At 43.5% G+C, this 18,833-nt stretch overlaps 2 protein-coding genes across 3 annotated transcripts; one reads left to right on the top strand and one right to left on the bottom strand.

Annotated features, from left to right (window-relative positions):
* Positions 1-565: 565 nt before the first annotated feature.
* On the top strand, positions 566-10,411 carry LOC123424594. 2 transcript variants are annotated; one of them, XM_045108233.1, is made up of 28 exons: positions 566-854; positions 1,256-1,415; positions 1,497-1,592; positions 1,678-1,792; positions 1,876-2,038; positions 2,255-2,426; positions 2,579-2,704; positions 2,784-3,245; positions 3,321-3,908; positions 4,110-4,178; positions 4,860-4,976; positions 5,059-5,304; positions 5,957-6,004; positions 6,087-6,230; positions 6,705-6,782; positions 6,861-6,923; positions 7,014-7,121; positions 7,394-7,474; positions 7,577-7,624; positions 7,900-7,974; positions 8,294-8,389; positions 8,490-8,570; positions 8,675-8,746; positions 8,967-9,011; positions 9,097-9,180; positions 9,555-9,658; positions 9,756-9,926; positions 10,022-10,411. In XM_045108233.1, exons 1-27 carry the CDS (start codon positions 667-669, stop codon positions 9,904-9,906), a joined length of 3,780 nt encoding a protein of 1,259 aa, XP_044964168.1. In that variant the 5' UTR covers positions 566-666; the 3' UTR covers positions 9,907-9,926; positions 10,022-10,411. The 2 variants fall into 2 exon arrangements, with proteins under 2 accessions (XP_044964168.1, XP_044964169.1); XM_045108234.1 differs by having other exon boundaries at positions 621-854; positions 10,027-10,411.
* A 938-nt stretch (positions 10,412-11,349) lies between these two features.
* LOC123429369 (peroxidase 21-like) lies at positions 11,350-12,755 on the bottom strand. The gene is made up of 2 exons (XM_045113412.1): positions 12,648-12,755; positions 11,350-12,522 (listed from the first exon to the last, which is right to left on the bottom strand). Exons 1-2 carry the CDS (start codon positions 12,715-12,717, stop codon positions 11,579-11,581), a joined length of 1,014 nt encoding a protein of 337 aa, XP_044969347.1. The 5' UTR covers positions 12,718-12,755; the 3' UTR covers positions 11,350-11,578.
* Positions 12,756-18,833: the final 6,078 nt, after the last annotated feature.

Genomic DNA, 18,833 nt, shown 5'->3' with positions numbered 1-18,833 from the left:
AAATTGTATCCCACAAACTATGGATTATGATCAATAAAGTTTGGTTTCACCTCTAAAAAATGAATGTGTTTTTTTAAATCTAATCATTTTTCTAAATGTTGTGCATTCATTTCAATGGTTACTAATATTTTTCGTATGTCATGAATATCTTTTCGAAAGTGGATGAGCAAATGCTGTGAACAAATTTTGCACGAACAAAAATGCCTCCGAGCATACAATTTGTTGAAAACATTTTTGGAGTACATATACATATAAAGAAAGGAAAAGCAAAAAAAAAACCAGCAAAAGGGTACCAAGCCTCCATCAACTATTGTATTTTCATTAGGTTGTGCATAAACTTTTTTTATAAGAGGGTGTGCATCAACTATTGCTTTTTTTTTAAAAGGTTTGTAGGTCTCCATCAACCATTGCTGCACAAGCGTGAACGCTGTGAAGATGGGCCTGGCCCATGAGCAACAGAGTTCAATCATGTCGCTGCTCGTCCCATGATACCCAACAGGCCCGCTTACGCCCCGATTGGATACTTAAAGGCACACCAAAAGGGCCGAGCCATTAATAATTTATTAAGCAAGAAACAGAAAAAGGTTTAAAGAGGGGGAAGAAACCACCACTGCTCCCAGGACGCGCGTCGCCGGGGATCGCCGGAGCTAGGGTTCCGACGGCCCGATGGCGGTGGCCCTCCCGCCAGCCCTCCCTCCCCACGGCCTCCCCCACCCGGACGCCTCTGCCGGGGACATGGGCCCGCGCCTCCTGCAGGTGCGCGGGCTCCGCCGGCTGCCGCTCCACGAGCTCGTCCCCCGCCTCGCCGAGCTCCGCGCCGACGAGGCCGGCCCCGTGCGCAAGCTCGTCGCCGAGTGAGTAATCCCGCCTCCCGCCCCTCTCATCGGTCCGTTCCGTCGGGGCGCTTCGGTGCTCCGTTCCGCTAGTCAGTTCCGTCCGCAGCTTAACCTTGCTGCCTCCTGCCAGTCCGAGTCGATGAAACTTAAATTGATGCCGAATCCCGCAACGAAAGTAGCAGCGAAGTTCCAACCAAATGTGTAATCTTTCTGTTATAAAACGTTCTGGAGTTCCATGCGTTGCGGTGGGCAGTTACTCAAATGTGCAATTTGCTTACTAGCAGTAGTACCAAATGCCAAGGTTTCATGCGGTGGAATGGCGGCCGAATGCTTTCTGCCATGATATCATCTGATCTTGTTCTTGCCACACACCGAAGTATCTTGACTTATGCTTAATTCGACTCGTCCACCTGACATAGGATGATTGGTGAGATTGGGTCAAAGCACACTGTTTTTATACCCGACATGATGCCCTCTCTGCTGGATCTTCTGAATGACGAGACGCCGGCGGTCGCGAGACAGGCTGTTAAAACGGGAACAGACTTATTTGCCAAAGTACTGCAAGAGCTCGTTGTCCAGGTAACGCTAACAGCAGCACCTATAAGAGTTGCCTGTGTGTAGACTTTGACTCATATTGCTGTCTGCCGGTCCTAAATCCAGGGTTTGTTCTCGAGTGGGGGGATCGACGATTCGCTCAAATCATCATGGGAATGGATGCTCAAGCTTAAATCAGCGGTGTCGCTCATGGCATTCCAGGTAAGCGACTATCCTCTTTTTCGCATCCAGTTAATTGCATCATCTTGGCTTACAGTTCCTTTCATTTTTGGCATCTCCATGTCAGCCTACCGGCAATGAAGGAGTCAGGTTGCTGGCTGTTAAGTTTGTTGAGAAAACAGTTCTTATGCACACCCCGGATCCTAATATCGCATCTGATCCACCAAACCAAGCCATAGAAGGTAGAACAGTGCTGTACTAGTTTGTACGAATGGCCTGTTTAACATTTGGATTTATGACATCATAATCTGGCAATCCTTTTTAGATATGGGATTCAATATAGCATGGTTAAGGGGAGGTCACCCTTTGCTTAATGTTGGTGACCTAGCCATGGAAGCCAGCCAGAGCCTGGGACTGTTGCTAGAACAACTGAAGTCTCCTAAAATAAGACTACTCAGCACTTCGATGATCATTGTCTTCGTTACTAGGTTGGCCTCATCCATTTGTATTCCATTATATATTTATTTTGTGCATGTGCAGTTTGTATCATCTTTCGAGCAAATAAATTTCCTGAAAGATGATGCTGTGTCATTTCCTCATTCTGTTTGTAGAAATTTTTCAGGTTATAGCCCCTTACATTAGCATCTGTATATGTTCCGCTGCATGTGTTTCTTACCTCATCTTCTAATATCAACTTCTCCCAGTCTCTCTGCTATTGCTCAAAGAAGGCCCTCCTTTTATGGACGCATTCTGCCAGTTTTACTTTCTTTGGACCCAGCAAATACCATTATTAAAGTGCAAGTTCCAGACTCATTCCATGCTTTGAAGAGTGCCATTGATGCATGCCTGAAATGTACACATTCAAGTGCTGAGCCGGTACTTCTTTTACCCTTTTTGCTGCTATGTATGAAAGAAGTTTACTTGATATGCTCTTTTCAGTAGTATATCCGACATGTCTCACTTCATGCTTACGATTTCAGTCTCCACTCTAGGTGCATTCTTACTAATTTGAAGTTCTCATTTTTCAGTGGCGAGCTCGTCTATTGGAAGCTCAAAATATTATAAACCAGGGAGATTCAGTAGCTGCAAATGATTCAAATGCTCGCAGGAGTGCTGGAGACACTCCAAACAGGGCCGAATCGTTGCCTCTGACAGTATGTACCTGACCCACCCACATACACCAAGTATAACTATAAGTGTTCCAAATAACTATAAACTATATTTCTATGACAGGAGACAAGCACTGACAACAGTAACAAGCGGAGTCTGGCTGATGACATGAATAGTATTCTGGAAGATGATGGTCATTCTAGTAAAAGGGTCAAACAATCACATGATTCTCAGGAACATAGTGAAGAGGCAAACAAGAGAACTACCGAGGCAGCCTCCGTTGATTCATCATCCAATCAACCCACCCCTGCAAGAACTGAGAATTCTGAAGCTGTATATCAACTAATTGGTATGTTTGCTGCATTAGCTGCGCAAGGCGACAGAGCTGCTGGATCACTACAAATTCTGTCATCCAGTATCGCTGCTGACTTATTAGCAGAGGTTGTAATGGTTAACATGCAACACCTGCCAGTTTCTGGCCCTGAAGTAGATCAACAACAGCATCCTTCTACTAGCCAGTCCTCTGTTGTTCCTGGTCGGAATCTTCTTTCAGGTCGCTTTCCTCTGCTAGAGGCTCTGTGGAAGGTAGTTTCTTTAGCTGTCCCTGCTTATTTTGTTAGATTTTCTGTTTCATTTTGCTTATTGAATCCTCCATTTCAGACAATAAACCAAACTGATCAAGCTGAAGCGCCTCCAGCTAAGGATTCTGCTCTGGTGACATCTGCTGCTGGTGAGATCACACCAGTTCTTGCCAGTTCTCCTGTTCCTTCTGCATTAAAAACACCGAAGGAGGAAAACATAAGTTCAGCAGTTCCACTAGACATAGAAATAGTAGAGGCTAAAGTGCCCATTGCAGATGCCACTGGGTTATCGATGGAGATTCAGGAATCATCAGAAACTTCCCATGCTTCTACAGAACCTCAGGGAACCCAAGAACATTCTGGCAGTTTTGTTAGTTCATTGCCAGCTGACAATTCTTCAGTTGGTATCAGTTTGGCTCAGTGTTCAGAAACTCGCAGTCCAAGCTCTTCTACTATTGAAGGAAGCCAGCCACAGTTTTCATCTTTGAATGCCCCTACTTCACAGTATGTTCTTCCAAAATTGGTTGTCACTAATGTCGATCTGACCGATGAGGCTAAAGATCTCCTTCAAAAAGAAGCGTTTCTGCGTATTCTTGAGAGAGATAAGCAAGTAGAGTCTGGTTGTTCGAAAGCTCGTCTTCCGTTGCTTTCTCACCTGAGTGTTGAGGTATTGATCACCATTCCTCCTGTCGAGTACCATTCTTTTCCTTGAACTTTGCTTAATCGTATTTGTGTGCACCACTTTTTGGCTATTTAGAAATCCCAAATCAGCTTCCCTAGAAACACTGAACTGTTAGTGATGCTCTAGTTTCTTTGTATACTGTATTTTTTACATGCTCTCTCTATTTTACGGTACTTCCTCATGCAGTTTCCTTTGGAGTTGGACCCGTGGGAGCTTCTCAAAAAGCATGTACTATCTGACTATGTAAATAAGGAGGTAAGACTCGTATAAATGGTTTTCTGTAAGTGTTATCTTAGTTATTTAGTTATGAACCAGGAAAGAACTGGATGGCTAGTGATTTAACCCCCAAAAAGCCCAAATCAGAGCTTAGTCCTACTTAGGTGTCTGAACTAAGGTGGGAATCAGGTTCAGCCACCTGATCTGTATATCCAGTCAAGTTTATTACTGGCAAGTACGTGCGTAGAATACTTCTCCTAGGAGCCAATAGATACCCTGCCTGACAGCAGAGCATCAAACACAACAAAATACCAGTAGAATTACGAAAGAAGATAAACTAACCCCCAGAGAACGTCTGCCAAATCAAAATGAAAATAAATATATTTTTCACCATCACTTGCAATAAATTGTTCTTTTCTAGATTTGTACCATGTCTATGATCTGTTGTTCAACCAATGACCCAGTGATTGAATAAGTGAACTAGTGAATAAGCATGTTATCATTCTTGTTCATCTATGTATCGTTGGCTTATTATGCATGTGTTCTTGATTTCATGTAGCAAGATTAGACAGACTGGTAGAAATTGTTATTATATCTTATATGATAATGTTTGACATTTTATGTTTGGTGCAACTTTCCTAGTTTGCTTATGTGGTTACTTGCATGGTTTCACTCGATATGCCCCCTCCAGTGATTTCTAACTCATCTTTCCTTGAGCAGGGACACGAGTTGACACTGGGCATCCTGAACAGGTTATATCGCGAGGCAGAACAGGATCAGGATTTCCTTTCATCTAGAACTGCAACATCAGTTTATGAATCATTTGTTCTGACAATAGTATGTCTCCTTAAAACTTTGGTAACTTTTACATAGCTATCTTTTCTTTGTATCATGGCCAACCATTTTCCTTTTTGCCTAGGCTGAAAATCTTCGTGATATGTTTCCGGCTTCAGATAGATCACTTGGCAAGTTGCTTTGTGAGATGCCATACCTACCAGAAGGTGTATTAAAACTGCTAGAGGGTTTATGCTCTCCTGGAAATAATGAGAAGCAGGACAAGGATCTTCAGAGTGGTGACAGGGTAACTCAAGGTCTAAGTGCTGTCTGGAACCTTATCATGTTGAGACCTCCAAACCGGGACAGATGTCTGGACATTGCTTTGCAGGTGCTGTATGGATACCCTGATATATTACTGATAAATATTTTAACATATATGTGGGATATGCTTGCTTAGCCATATAGCTCTATTAATATCATCCGTCTGTCGAGCAGTTTTAACATGATCCCTCTTACCTCCTCTTTTCACACGAGAGGTAAGAGTATATAATAGATCTGAGCCGTTGATTTCATTAAGTAGTGGGTCTGAGTAACTCTTACCTTCTTACCTCCCATGTGAAAAGCGAAGGTAAGAGGGACCATGTTAAAATTGCTCCTGTCTGATTGGTCGCTAACTGACAAGTGCATGTCTGCGACATCTGTTCTGACTTCTGATTTGGTGGTACACTGTAAATAATAGCAAACATATCATCGATTTCAGTTCTATTTTCTTTTACATGTTTAGTAGCATTATGGAGCACTAAATCAATCTTAATCGCTTCTTTCGAGCATGGTTGGACACTAAATATAAGAAATGGTCAATCGTTTATATTTCCCTTTCACTTATGAGCTTTAGATTAAACTCTGAGCATGTAATTGCAGTGCATAAAACTTCCACATTGGTTTGTTTTTATGATCTAGTACAAAATTTCTGCTTCAAATATAGTCTTTAGTGCCATTAACTGTTTTCTTATGTCACTAAGTAGCAGTGTTTTTTGCAGAGTTCAATCAATCGTCTAGACGAGGTCCGCATGAAGGCAATACGTTTGGTAATCCCTTAATCCTTCTTGCTTGTAAGAAAGGTGCACATATGTGATTTTGTTCACTTCATTTATCATTTGGTAATAACAGGTAGCAAATAAACTATTTCCCATGGCAAGCATTTCCAAGAGGATTGAAGACTTTGCAAGTGAAAAACTTAATTCAGTCCTGGAAGTAATTCCAGCGGCTGAATCTGCATCAGCTGCTGAAATGGCCACACCCGAGGTTCACCAGGTTTGCTTCCTGCTCTAATTTCTTTCACATATTCCTTTGCTGCTATCTGAAATAACCATGGATTTAGATGATTCTTAAATCGGACTGCGTTGTATTTCGTTATGAAGTTGGTAAATAATCTCAAGAAAACTGTTGAAAACAGAGAAAATATTGATAAACCAATGTACATGCAAGTTTGGAACCTTTGGGTTACCCTCCAACCCTACTTAGTTCAACCAAATGAACTATAATTTCAAAAGTAGTGTGAATTCTGAAAATTTAGTTCACTTTGTTGAACTAAGGAGGGTCAGAGGGAACCCTCAAGGTTCCAAATTTGCATCCCTAATTATACTGCTGTAAATGAAAGGAGGTGCAAGTATTATTAGTAGGATATGCAGGTGGCTTAGTTATATATTGGCTTGGGAGTAGTATCATAACTTTCATTGTTTTCTATTCCTTTCAAAGCAAAATTTGGTTGACTTTCTATTTTTGAAGGATGGTGGTTTAGAAAATTTATCCTCGGTAGCAGATGCTCAAACTTTGATGTCGCTGTATTTTGCTCTGTGTACGAAGGTAAGTAGTTCTCGTTTGTAACCCTTTGTCTGGTTACGTGAATTCTACTAATAGCATGTGGTTTGTATCTTACTGCAGAAGCACTCCCTTCTCCGGCGTGTATTTGAAATATATGGCAGTCTTCCACAGGCTGCAAAACAGGTCTTGTATCCGACATTCTCTGTGATGCCATTAGATCTTATTCAATCTGTCATGGCTCGTTTTCTATAACATAAACTGTATGTTTTCCAGGCAGTTCACAGACAAGTACCCATTCTGATTCGCACGATACGTTCCTCTCCTGACCTTCTTGGTATGATCTCAGATCCACCAGCTGACTGTCGGGACCTACTCATGCAGGTGCAAGTTTGCTTTTCTTTGCCTATTAAGATATGCTGTCATATTGGCCAAAGTTCTACATTACATGTTCGGGAAAGAGGGTTCATGAAAATATAACTTGATCATTGCATTTCTCTCATATGAATACATTTGTATAATCCAAGATATTACATTGTCATGCAGGTTCTACATTACATGTTCGGGAAAGAGGGTTCATGAAAATATAACTTGATCATTGCATTTCTCTTATATGAATACATTTGTATAATCCAAGATATTACATTGTCATGCAGGTTTTACAGACTCTCACTGATGGAGCAGTGCCATCTCAAGATCTGATTTCTTCCATAAAGAACTTGTATTCAAAAACTAAGGTTATCTATTTCTCTGTATCTGAGTTAAGCTTCAAGTTCTTGCTGACATTTATATGATCAGATTGTGTGATTCTAATTTACAAAACATTCTTCATTTTGCAGGATGTTGAGTTCCTTTTCCCAGTCATGGCTCATCTGCCAAAAGACGAGGTTTTCTCTTTTACATTCTTAGAACATTTAAGATATACAAAATAATTAGCAGTATCTACTGTATGTCTACCTTTTTGTACTATAGAATGTATATGGTGGTTATACTTAATGAATAGCTGACATAATAAGTCTGCACATGGTAGCTGAAATGCTCACGTTATAAACATTGTAGTTGAGATACCACATGTATTCTGTAGGCATTGCTGCCAAGGTATAACTTATGTTTTGTATGTAGTTTCATGTTAGTTATTCTTCGTTTTGTCCTTTTTTTTCAGGTTCTGTCTGTGTTTCCCAATATTGTCAATCTTCCGGTGGATAAGTTTCAAGTTGCCCTTTCTCGAATCCTGCAGGTTAGTTTTTTCTCTACTATGAAATATGTGCTGGTTGAATTAACTTTATTTTCCTTCGCTATGATTTGAAACATTTTATGCTTGTTCATCAATTGTGAGTTAGAAATAAAGCACTAGTGTTTTTTCATATCTGGGCTTGTTTGTTGAACACTTTATGTAAAACTTCGTACCTTCAAGGTTTTCTTGGAAAATTTATTTAGCTCACTCTTGGACTTATGTTTCTCAAGTCACTTTAATATGCTTCGCCTTTTGTTTGTTTTAAGGTCTTTCCTCTTCTATGCAATGTTAATCATGCAGCATAACTTGCTGCCTATTGCAGGGATCACCACAACATGGCCCTATTCTTGACCCATCAGAAATTTTGATTGCGATTCATGTAATAGATCCTGAAAAAGAAGGAATAGCACTGAAAAAGGTTTGTTAGTTTTCCACTTCTCCATTTGTTAAAATGCGCATCACTTGGCGAGTTAATTCGTTACACCGACGGAGTGATAATTTATATTAATTTTCTGTAGGTTATGGATGCATGTGGTGCCTGCTTTGAGCAGAGGACAATATTCACTCAGCAAGTTTTGGCAAAAGCACTAAACCAACTGGTATCTATTTCTGGATATTAGCACATTTTTCATTGCATGTGGCTATGTGCCTTATGATATGATAATTTGTTGGCTCTTTGCTCAAACCCTTTGTGTTTCCACAGGTTGAACAGATTCCCCTTCCTTTGCTGTTTATGCGAACTGTTATGCTAGCGATCGGTGCATTTCCTGCCTTGGTAAGCCAATTGTGTGAACCCATTTTGTGTCAGAAATATGGCTTATGTACCTCATGCTCTAATCTAGCATGCGAGAGATGTTCCTGGCACGAAGTATATATGTGGATATGGATGATCTTGGTGTGGTTTATGCATTATTATCATGCTGAATTCAACAGCTCTCAGTTTTGCTCATTTGTTACTCGTTGTATTATAATCTGATAGTGAGACTTCCTTTCAGGTGGATTTTGTGATGGAGATCATGTCACGCCTTGTTAGCAAGCAGGTGCTCACTTTTGTGTTGGGCATGAATTCAGTTACAGTGTTTTTCTTTCATTTCTGACACTTCAGTCATCATTTTGTCATGACAGATATGGAAATATCCGAAGTTATGGGTAGGATTCCTGAGGTGTGCTATCCTGACAAAGCCTCAGTCCTATGGTGTGTTACTGCAGGTATGTTTGCTTCTCTTCTCCCTATACACCTATATGTGTTCTTTCGTATGCAAAAGAAGTCTCTAGCATGTGCATCATGTGTTAGCTGTACTTTTTTCTTTAACGTAGAAGATGTACTGAAATTTTAGTAGAGTGCATCATGTGTTGATAACTTATATTAAATTTTAGCGAGTGCCACAAACAGCTCTTTTTATCTGATAGTTAGCTCCAGAAACAGAAACTGTAACGTCCTAATAGTTGAAGGTTAAACTGCCGATCGATATTTATTTTTCTCATAAGCCTGCACCAAAATTTATAATTATTCCTGTTCAAAAATAGAAAAAAAAACTGTCATGTATCAAGACTTCTCAATAACATCACACTCGGTTTGTCAGTTACCAGCTCCGCAACTCGAAAATGCCCTGAATAAGAACCCTGTACTGAAGGCGCCCTTGGTCGAGCATGCCAGCCAGCCAAACGTGCGATCAAGTCTCCCGAGGTTTGTCACCTTGCTCTATTCATATGAGTTCAAGTGCTATACCATTTCAAATGCGCCGGGCCAGATCTGATTGGAGCTTATGCCTTCTTCTGGGCAGGTCTAGCTTGGTGGTTCTGGGTCTCGCCGAAGATCAACAGCAGCAGCCCGCACCCGAGGCGCAGAGCAGCCAGAACCAGGCCGCGGAGACCAGCAGCTCTGCCGCAGAGGCCACGACGGAAGTGACCCAGGAATCCTCCGCCGCCAGTTGACATTTCCCCCGCAGGCCCTGGTAAAAAATGCCTCCCACAGCTTCGTTGATTATATATACCCTTGTTTGTTGGATCATCATGAACGACCTTCTTTGTGTCTCTGTATTTCCCTTAGGGAAGGCCTTCTCTGCATTTGCTGGAACGGAATGGAGTCATTTCCCAGGCGACGAGGCGCTACCCGCATTGATGTAGTACCGGGAAAGATGGCATGGCAAGACCATGTGGGGGAAGCAATGTTCAGTTGCTGCGCGATTCGTATAAAGCATTTGCTACACCAAAAATTTGAAAATAGCGGTAGGAGAAAGTTGTTGTTGAGCCCTGCTGTCCATCTGTTTCGGTAGCCTGTATTCCAGTCCACTAAAGTGGTATGTAGAATATTAAACAAGGATTGTAGTAAAAAAAGGTTCCATCTGTTTCGGTAGCCTGTATTCCAGTCCACAAAAGTGGTATGTAGAACAGAACATTAAACAAGGATTGTAGTAAAAAAAGGTTCTGAATTTGTGCACTGACTTTGTTCTAGTATTTAACTGTTTATGACGGTGCGTTTGAGCTCGGGATCAGAAGGGCACTTTTCGTGTGACGGTAATGTTTCTTGTTAAATGGAATGTTCTCGAATTATGCAGTTTGTTTGTTTGTGTGATGAAGAGCTCGCTGCCCAGCTACAGAAGTGGCCCGTTCGTTTGCTTGCTCGTCATCCAGTGTTAAGATGGGCCGTGGCGTTCTCTAAAAATGGCACCTTTGCGCTTGGGGCAATGACGCAGCTTTTTTTCTTCTTTTGAAGAACAGGCAATGACGCAGCTAGTGAGGTAATAGCGAGGCGCGTCAACTGCTGGTTGAAAACTACTCCCTCCGTCTCAAAATTGTTGGTTGAAAACTACAATTTTGTACAAGAGGTAGTACAAAGTTGCGGGGAGGAGACAATGGAGGAAACGCACGCGGGGGAGGAGCTCGCGTGCCGCCCCGGCCACTATAGTTTCGGAGGAAATACTATAAGACATAACTAGATTAGGTTGCTCCTACAATATTAGGACAAAGGATGAGCAATCACCTGGCGGCTGGCGCGTAGAAACTGTTGAAGGAATGATAAGCAGTAACATGATGGCTTCATTCCCAAACATTTCTAGATTGCATCGACTTCAGTTCAACCATATAGACAACCCCGGCCCATCAAGATACAACAACATTTCTATATTGTAGTATTACTATATTAAACTGCTGGAGACATAACAAATACAGTATATACTTCCTCCGTTTCAAAATAACTGTCTCAAGCTTAGTATAACTTTGTATTAGAGCTAGTATAAAGTTGAGACATTTATTTTTGGGACGGATGGAGTATAAGTACAAGTTCAGACGGTTATTTTGAGACGGACGGAGTATATAGGAGGCAATGCTGGAACAGATGCGTTTGGTTCATCAATGCCTGCCATACTATCTTGCTACTTGTTTCGGCAGAATTTCATTGTTGCAGACGTTGGAAACTACAGCGAATTCGGATAACGCATCTCCATCAGGTATGCATGCTCTGCTCATACTACAGCAAGCATGCACAAACACATACACACCCATGGTCCCTTCCGAATTATTAGCGCCCCACGCCACACACACACACACACACACACACGATCAGCAAGCATGTACGTCTTGTCACTGAGCCAGTGATCACCAGCTCTCACTTGGCGTTGACGAACCTGCAGTCCGTCCTGACCTCCCCCAGCCCGCCGGTGAGCGGCCCGTTCTCCGACATCCTCACCAGCGCCGCCGCGAACGCCTCGCGGAAGTACCCGTTGTCGCCGGCCATCTTCCTCACGAACGGCGCGGTGCGCGGGTCGGACGCGAGCCGCTGGTCCACGAGCAGCAGGCCCCTCCCTTTCAGCAGGTTCCTGTGGTACATGTTGTCGAGCACCATGGGCGTGGCGCGGTCGTTGCGCGCGTACTCCACGTCGCGGGTGTCCTCCCTGGCGTCCGCCGTCGGGCACCGGCCCCGCAGGTACGCGCCGTACGCCGGCTCGATGCCGCCGTCCACGGCCGGGTACAGCCTGCCGACGAGGTTGCTGCAGTGCACGCGGCCCACCGAGTGCGCGCCCAGCAGCGCCACCACGGCCTCGGCGCCGAGCCCCATGGACCCGAACCGAGACAGCACCGCCGACACCGTGCCGTTGTGGTTCGGGATGTACCGCTCCACCTCGCCGTAGTGGCTCTCCGTGGCGTCCCGCCGCCCCGTCCGCATCGCGATCGGCGCCGGCCCGCCCAGCATGGCCGCGCCGTCCCGGGCGGCGAGGGCCAGGAGGTCCGCGCAGGAGACGGTGCCCGGGCACTCGCGCTCCAGGGCGGCCTTGATGGCGCCCACGTACTTGAAGTTGCGCATGCCGAAGCTCCTCGGCGAGGCCTGCTCGGAGACGAGGCCGGTGGCGGCGTCGGTCTCCAGGAGGAGGGAGGCGTCGCAGGACTTGACGGTGCAGTCGTGGAAGAGGGCCCGGAGCCACGACACGGCCGTGTTGCCGTGCTCCTCGTACAGGCTCCTCACCTGCTCCTTGACGATCTGCTCCGCCCTCGGGCAGCTCTCGGAGTAGTAGTTCAGCCTCAGACCACCACTAGCAGAAGCGGCAGCATTCCCTGCCATGGCAGCAGATTAGATTAAGCAAACCTTCCTGAAGTTCGACTGCGAGTACTCGAGTCGAGATTGATGATCGTGCGTTTCAGACAGAAACTGAGGAAGGAAATGCGCAGTTAGAACTTACAACCAGTGAAGCAGCAGCACAGGAGCAGCAGTGCAGACGCCACTGGCACCAGGCTCGAGCTCAGACCCATCTTCAATGGGGATTGGAAGGTGCTGAACCCACTCTCGTCTCATCCCGTTCTTATAGCCAAGTGGGAGGGTAGCGAAGTGGTGGTTGACTGAAAGTGACGCCATTGGAGAATGAAAATGCAGTTACTTCATGGCTGACCGACACATGCACAAGTGCGGTAGTAACAGAAGCAGAGGTCATAAACTTGGTTGAATGCGATTAAATCAACTTTCTGTAAGAGGGGGCTTACTTGTCAGTCGCTGAAAGAAGAACAGCGGCCAGCTCCATACCGTCCCTGCCGCCGGCCGGAAAGCCGGCCATGCCTGCATTTTCTGAATTTGACATCCACCACCACCTCACTCCATTTTCAGTCAAAAGAACTGCAGTGCATATGTGGTTGAACGAAACCGCCGAAATGAATGCATGCATCGGTTTCCCGACTCGGTTTCTTCCACTCCCTCCCTCAATTTACACCCTGCAACTTCCGACCGATTATGGCACAGATCCACATTAAAAACCTCTGGGAAGAAGCAAGGTAGTAGTATGGGGGGAATTGGATGATCAAAACCCTTGGTTTCAGCGTTGCGTGATTATATCAAACGTCTGAAACTCGGACGGCAACGCGTTCTTCTCAATCAGTCTTGACGCCGCGGGTTTCCAAGAAGTGCTCTGCTATTGCAAAGCAGTGCATGGGCTATTATTGCAAACCACCGCTAAGAAACAAATTATGTGAATGCTGAAAAATATCGCCGATAATGCGGACGAACTCTGAATGATGTTCTGAGATGTTTTTTTTCTTCTTCCAAATATGTGTATGGGCTAGAAAACAAAGTGGGATGATGGCATGTCGCATCGACTACCCTATGTCACAGTTATTGCGAGGGGCATTGGGACCGTTCTTATGCATTGGCCGTGGCCAAATAATGCTGGTCATTTACTTTTGTAGTGTTTTATTTGCACCACCACCTTATGCACAATTTCGGCCAAAAGATATGTGGTGCATATGTAATCGCGGTGAAACCGCTGAAATGGATGCATCCATCAGAGTTACCTGAGAGCGTCTACATCCACGTACCTCTAATTCGATTCGACTCGTCAAACGTTCGTGAACACGTCCGATCAATGACCAAACATGTCTATTTTAATCTCATATATGCCTGTTCGTGCATTTATAATGTTTTTTTTATATGCCTGGTTACTTGCACGTGATTAGTGAAGATAAAAAAACGAGAAAGAAAATATTGAATAAGGAAAAAAAGTGGTTCGGGGGTCGCGTCCTATCTACGAGGCCTCATATCCTTTCTATATTTGAGATGGATATGGGGATTCGCGGACAGACCGGCGTATAAGAATGATACGATAAATCCGGTTGTGTCAGTTTTTCTTCTCTCTCATGTTCGGTCACCTGCTGACCGGTCACGTCCGCGACCATTTGAGGAGGATTAGGGAAGTCCGGCTATGGTTCTTGGACCTAAACTTACACCATCTTGAAATGTTTGCCCCGTATTCAAACATGTCTTGGGAGTGTCAAAAATGTATTCTCATGTATTTAGAAAATTGTTTTTGAGATTTTTCTTCAATTTTCATGATATTAATAATATTTTTTCATGTAATATTAAAAAAAATTCAAAACATATAAAAATATGTCGCAACAATAAATTGATGACATTTAAAAAACTATACAATGTCAAAAAATGATTGTCTAACTTAAAAAAGCATACAATTCATTAAATTTATCATGACATTTTAAAAAAACTATTAAATATCAAAAATGGTTGTCTAACTTTAAAAAATATACAATTCATTAAATTTATCATGACATTTTAAATAAATGTGACGCATTTAAAAAATATGTCCATGGAAGTTGTAGAAAATGTAGAAAAATGTTCATATAATTTATAAGAAAATTATAATTCCAAAATATTATAACACTTTAGAAATTCTTTTTACGTCTTAAAAAATATTCATGTCATTAAAAAATTGTCCAATGTGTGTTAAGAAATGTTCTCCATGTATAAAAAATTATATTCAATGCGCATTTGACAAAAATGTAAATGAAAGATGAGAAATAGAAAAGAAAACAGATAAAACCACAAAAAGAAAAAAAACATACAAAAACCCACGTAACCTTCCAAAAACAAGGCGAAAGATTAGTAAAGTCAATTCTCATTGTTTTTCTAGGGGTATAACCAAGTTTATCTATTGGAAACCACGTAGTGTGGGATATAAATCAGATTATGGGGTTGGTCAAACAAAACATGACGTCTCAGACCTAGAGAGAGGGAGAACTAAGATAAACTATATGCTTCGACATTGACCGCATAACCTTTGGAAGTAAAATTACACTGAAAAAATTGATTTCACTGATGATGGGCCGTAGCTACCTCTCGTGCCTTTGATGATGTCCGACATAACATGCTTGGAGTCAAAAGCATTGACAAACTGTTGCAAGTGTGGATCTTCGTCGAGTTCAAGCCCCCCCCCCCCCCCCCCCCCCGCATTCATGCAGTGCCCTCCAATGTTGCTGGATCATCAACACATCGTAGGACCAGGGACCAGTGCCGAACTGTTGGGGAACATCGCATGAGAAACAAAAATTTTCCTACACGCACGAAGACCTATCATGGTGATGTCCATCTACGAGAGGGGGTGTGTGATCTATGTACCCCTGTAGACCGTACAGCAGAAGCGTTAGTGAATGCGGTTGATGTAGTGGAACGTCCTCACGTCCCTCGATCCGCCCCGCGAACCGTCCCGCGATCAGTCCCACGATCTAGTGACGAACGGACGGCACCTCCGAGTTCAGCACACGTACAGCTCGACGATGATCTCGGCCTTCTTGATCCAGCAAGAGAGACGGAGAGGTAGAAGAGTTCTCCGGCAGCGTGACGGCGCTCCGGAGGTTGGTGATGATCTTGTCTCAGCAGGGCTCCGCCCGAGCTCCGCAGAAACGCGATCTAGAGGAAAAACCGTGGAGGTATGTGGTCGGGCTGCCGTGGAAAAGTCGTCTCAAATCAGACCTAAAACCTCCGTATAGGGGGTCGGTCGAGCCAAGGGGGGAAGCTCTCCCCCCCCCAAACCGAGTCCAACTTGGTTTGGTGGGTGGAGTCCTTCTTCCCTTTCCCACCTCCTCCTTTTTTTTTCTTTTCTCTTTGATTTTTCTTCTTATGGCGCATAGGGTCTTCTTGGGCTGTCCCACCAGCCCACTAAGGGCTGGTGTGCCACCCCCAAGGCCTATGGGCTTCCCCGGGGTGGGTTGCCCCCCCCCCCCGGGTGAACTCCCGGAACCCATTCGTCATTCCCGGTACATTTCCGGTAACTCTGAAAACCTTCCGGTAATCAAATGAGGTCATCCTATATATCAATCTTCGTTTCCGGACCATTCCGGAAACCCTCGTGACGTCCGTGATCTCATCCGGGACTCCGAACAACATTCGGTAACCAACCATATAACTCAAATACGCATAAAACAACGTCGAACCTTAAGTGTGCACACCCTGCGGGTTCGAGAACTATGTAGACATGACCCGAGAGACTCCTCGGTCAATATCCAATCGGGACCTGGATGCCCATATTGGATCCTACATGTTCTACGAAGATCTTATCGTTTGAACCTCAGTGCCAAGGGTTCGTATAATCCCGTATGTCATTCCCTTTGTCCTTCGGTATGTTACTTGCCCGAGATTCGATCGTCAGTATCCGCATACCTATTTCAATCTCGTTTACCGGCAAGTCTCTTTACTCGTTCCGTAATACAAGATCCCGCAACTTACACTAAGTTACATTGCTTGCAAGGCTTGTGTGTGATGTTGTATTACCGAGTGGGCCCCGAGATACCTCTCCGTCATACGGAGTGACAAATCCCAGTCTTGATCCATACTAACTCAACTAACACCTTCGGAGATACCTGTAGAGCATCTTTATAGTGACCCAGTTACGTTGCGACGTTTGATACACACAAAGTATTTCTCCGGTGTTAGTGAGTTATATGATCTCATGGTCATAGGAACAAATACTTGACACGCAGAAAAACAGTAGCAACAAAATGACACGATCAACGTGCTACGTCTATTAGTTTGGGTCTAGTCCATCACGTGATTCTCCTAATGACGTGATTCAGTTATCAAGCAACAACACCTTGTTCATAATCAGAAGACACTGACTATCTTTGATCAACTGGCTCGCCAACTAGAGGCTTGCTAGAAACAGTGTTTTGTCTATGTATCCACACATGTAAATGAGTATTCATTCAATACAATTATAGCATGGATAATAAACGATTATCTTGATACAAGAATTATAATAATAACTTTATTTATTATTGCCTCTAAGGCATAATTTCAACACGAACTCCCCAAAAAATTACCATCCCGATCCCGACATACCGCTACCGCAATACCTTCAGCACATTTTTCAATTCCCACTATAGAAACTGCTTGCATCACAAGTGCTGTTGGGTTGGTCAATCTGGACGATCGCCTGAGGCGACTGTGTGCCATCTCATACAATAGATTAGGCGCAATTCTATTCAGTGTTTCATGCACCTGTTATAGGCTTAACCATAGCGAGCCACACCCCTTCGATCTAATGGGCCAGCCAATGTAGGCAGGTAACGGAAGTTCGTCCCGGTTGTTTGTTTCTGTTCTTTTGAGACACCCTTTGTTCTTAATTTTTGTTTGTTTTTACAAATGTGTGGACTTGTTAAAATTTGTAAATTATTCTCAACTTTGTGAAAAAAATTCAACTTCGTGCACTTTTTACGAAACTTCTTGTAGTTTTTCCAAATTAGCGACTATTAAAATTTCTTGAATTTTTTTTACTTATTTGCGGCCATTTTTTAAATATTACGAACCTTTTTGTATGAAAATTGTTTGGCTCGGTCGGCGATGTACCATCTCAAGTCATAAAATCCATGCACCGGTTATAGGCTTAACCATAGTGAGACACACCCCTTCAATCTAATGGGCCAGCCAATGCAGGCAGGTAGGTAGCCGAAGTTCGTCATGGTTGTTTGTTTGTTTCTGTTTTTTCTGAGCCGCCTTTTATTCTTATTTTTTGTTTGTTTTTTCAAACGCGTGGACTTGTTAAAATTCATAATTTGTTCTCAACTTTGTAAACTCTTTGCAAGTTCGCGCACTTTGTACAAAACTTCTTGAACTTTTTCCTATGGTTTTTTTTTCTCCAATTCGCTATTTATTGAAATTTCGTGAACGTTTTTCCTTAAATTCGCTAACTCCCCCCCCCCCCTCAAATACGTGAAATTTCTTCAATTTCATTTTTTTATTTCAAATCCATGCACTTTTTTGAAAGCCCTGTTGTATTGTTTCCTATTTCCATGTACCTTTTCTAAGTTTTTGTGTTTTATTTCCAAATTAGCGAGTATTAAAAATTCATGATTTTTTTTCTTTCAATAGTATGAGCTTTTCTTTTGTAAGAAAATTGTTTGGCCGGCCCATGACGACAATGTACCATCTAAGTCATAACCTCACTCCCCACACTTTGAAGTCCTGGATTCCACCCTAACTCAAGTCATAACCTGAGTCTGACCCAATAATGAAAACAGAGGCCAGCCCACTCCCCTCGCTCCCCATTTCCATGTCTTGAAATTCCCAAAGGAGAAAAAAAAAAAGCTTCGGAGTCTTGAAAAAAGGAAAAGCCTTTACAGCTTGGAAACGCCGGTGATGATACCCGGCAGCTGGCTCTTTACAGCGCGGGATGAGAAGAAGTATATGCCAACGCCAGTTCTTTTCGTATCCCCCTCGCCGAAAAACATTTCTTCTCCTTCAAATCAAAGAAGAAGCAAAGGCAAAGGTGCCGACAGGCACAAATGGGCCCGTCCAAGGCCTCCACAGAAATCCCGATCCAGGGAAAACCGCAAAGGAAAGCACTGGATGCCTTGCTTGCCCTCCCCAAAGCTGTGCCTGTTGTCCGGCTTCAATTCCTTATTTTTATTTTTTTATTTGTCTCGAAGGTTTGTATTCTTTTTTGAAGTAAAAAAGTAAAAGTCGTCTGCTGCGCTTGCAGTTGTTGACCGTTACGTGTGTACTGTTCCCATCTTGCAGGTTGCGGACTTTGTCTTGTCTCTATCCCAATGCGGCCGTGGCCTCATGCATGCTGCGCCGAGACACGTGTGCTGTG

The sequence above is a fragment of the Hordeum vulgare genome, chromosome 2H, assembly GCF_904849725.1.
Source record: "Hordeum vulgare subsp. vulgare chromosome 2H, MorexV3_pseudomolecules_assembly, whole genome shotgun sequence".
In the NCBI taxonomy this organism is placed as follows: Eukaryota; Viridiplantae; Streptophyta; class Magnoliopsida; order Poales; family Poaceae; genus Hordeum; species Hordeum vulgare.
The sequence above is the reverse complement of the archived record's forward strand: the minus strand, read 5'-3'. Positions and strand labels throughout refer to the sequence as shown.

Excerpts from the sequence above, each read along its gene's own strand:
- LOC123424594 (XM_045108233.1), top strand. The coding sequence starts at position 667 with ATGGCGGTGGCCCTCCCGCCAGCCCTCCCTCCCCACGGCCTCCCCCAC. Across the intron at positions 4,179-4,859 it reads CTGACTATGTAAATAAGGAG|GGACACGAGTTGACACTGGG; the intron begins GTAAGACTCGTA and ends TTCCTTGAGCAG. Across the intron at positions 9,659-9,755 it reads GTGCGATCAAGTCTCCCGAG|GTCTAGCTTGGTGGTTCTGG; the intron begins GTTTGTCACCTT and ends TCTTCTGGGCAG.
- LOC123429369 (XM_045113412.1), bottom strand. The coding sequence starts at position 12,717 with ATGGGTCTGAGCTCGAGCCTGGTGCCAGTGGCGTCTGCACTGCTGCTC. Across the intron at positions 12,523-12,647 it reads GTGCTGCTGCTTCACTGGTT|GGAATGCTGCCGCTTCTGCT; the intron begins GTAAGTTCTAAC and ends CTGCCATGGCAG.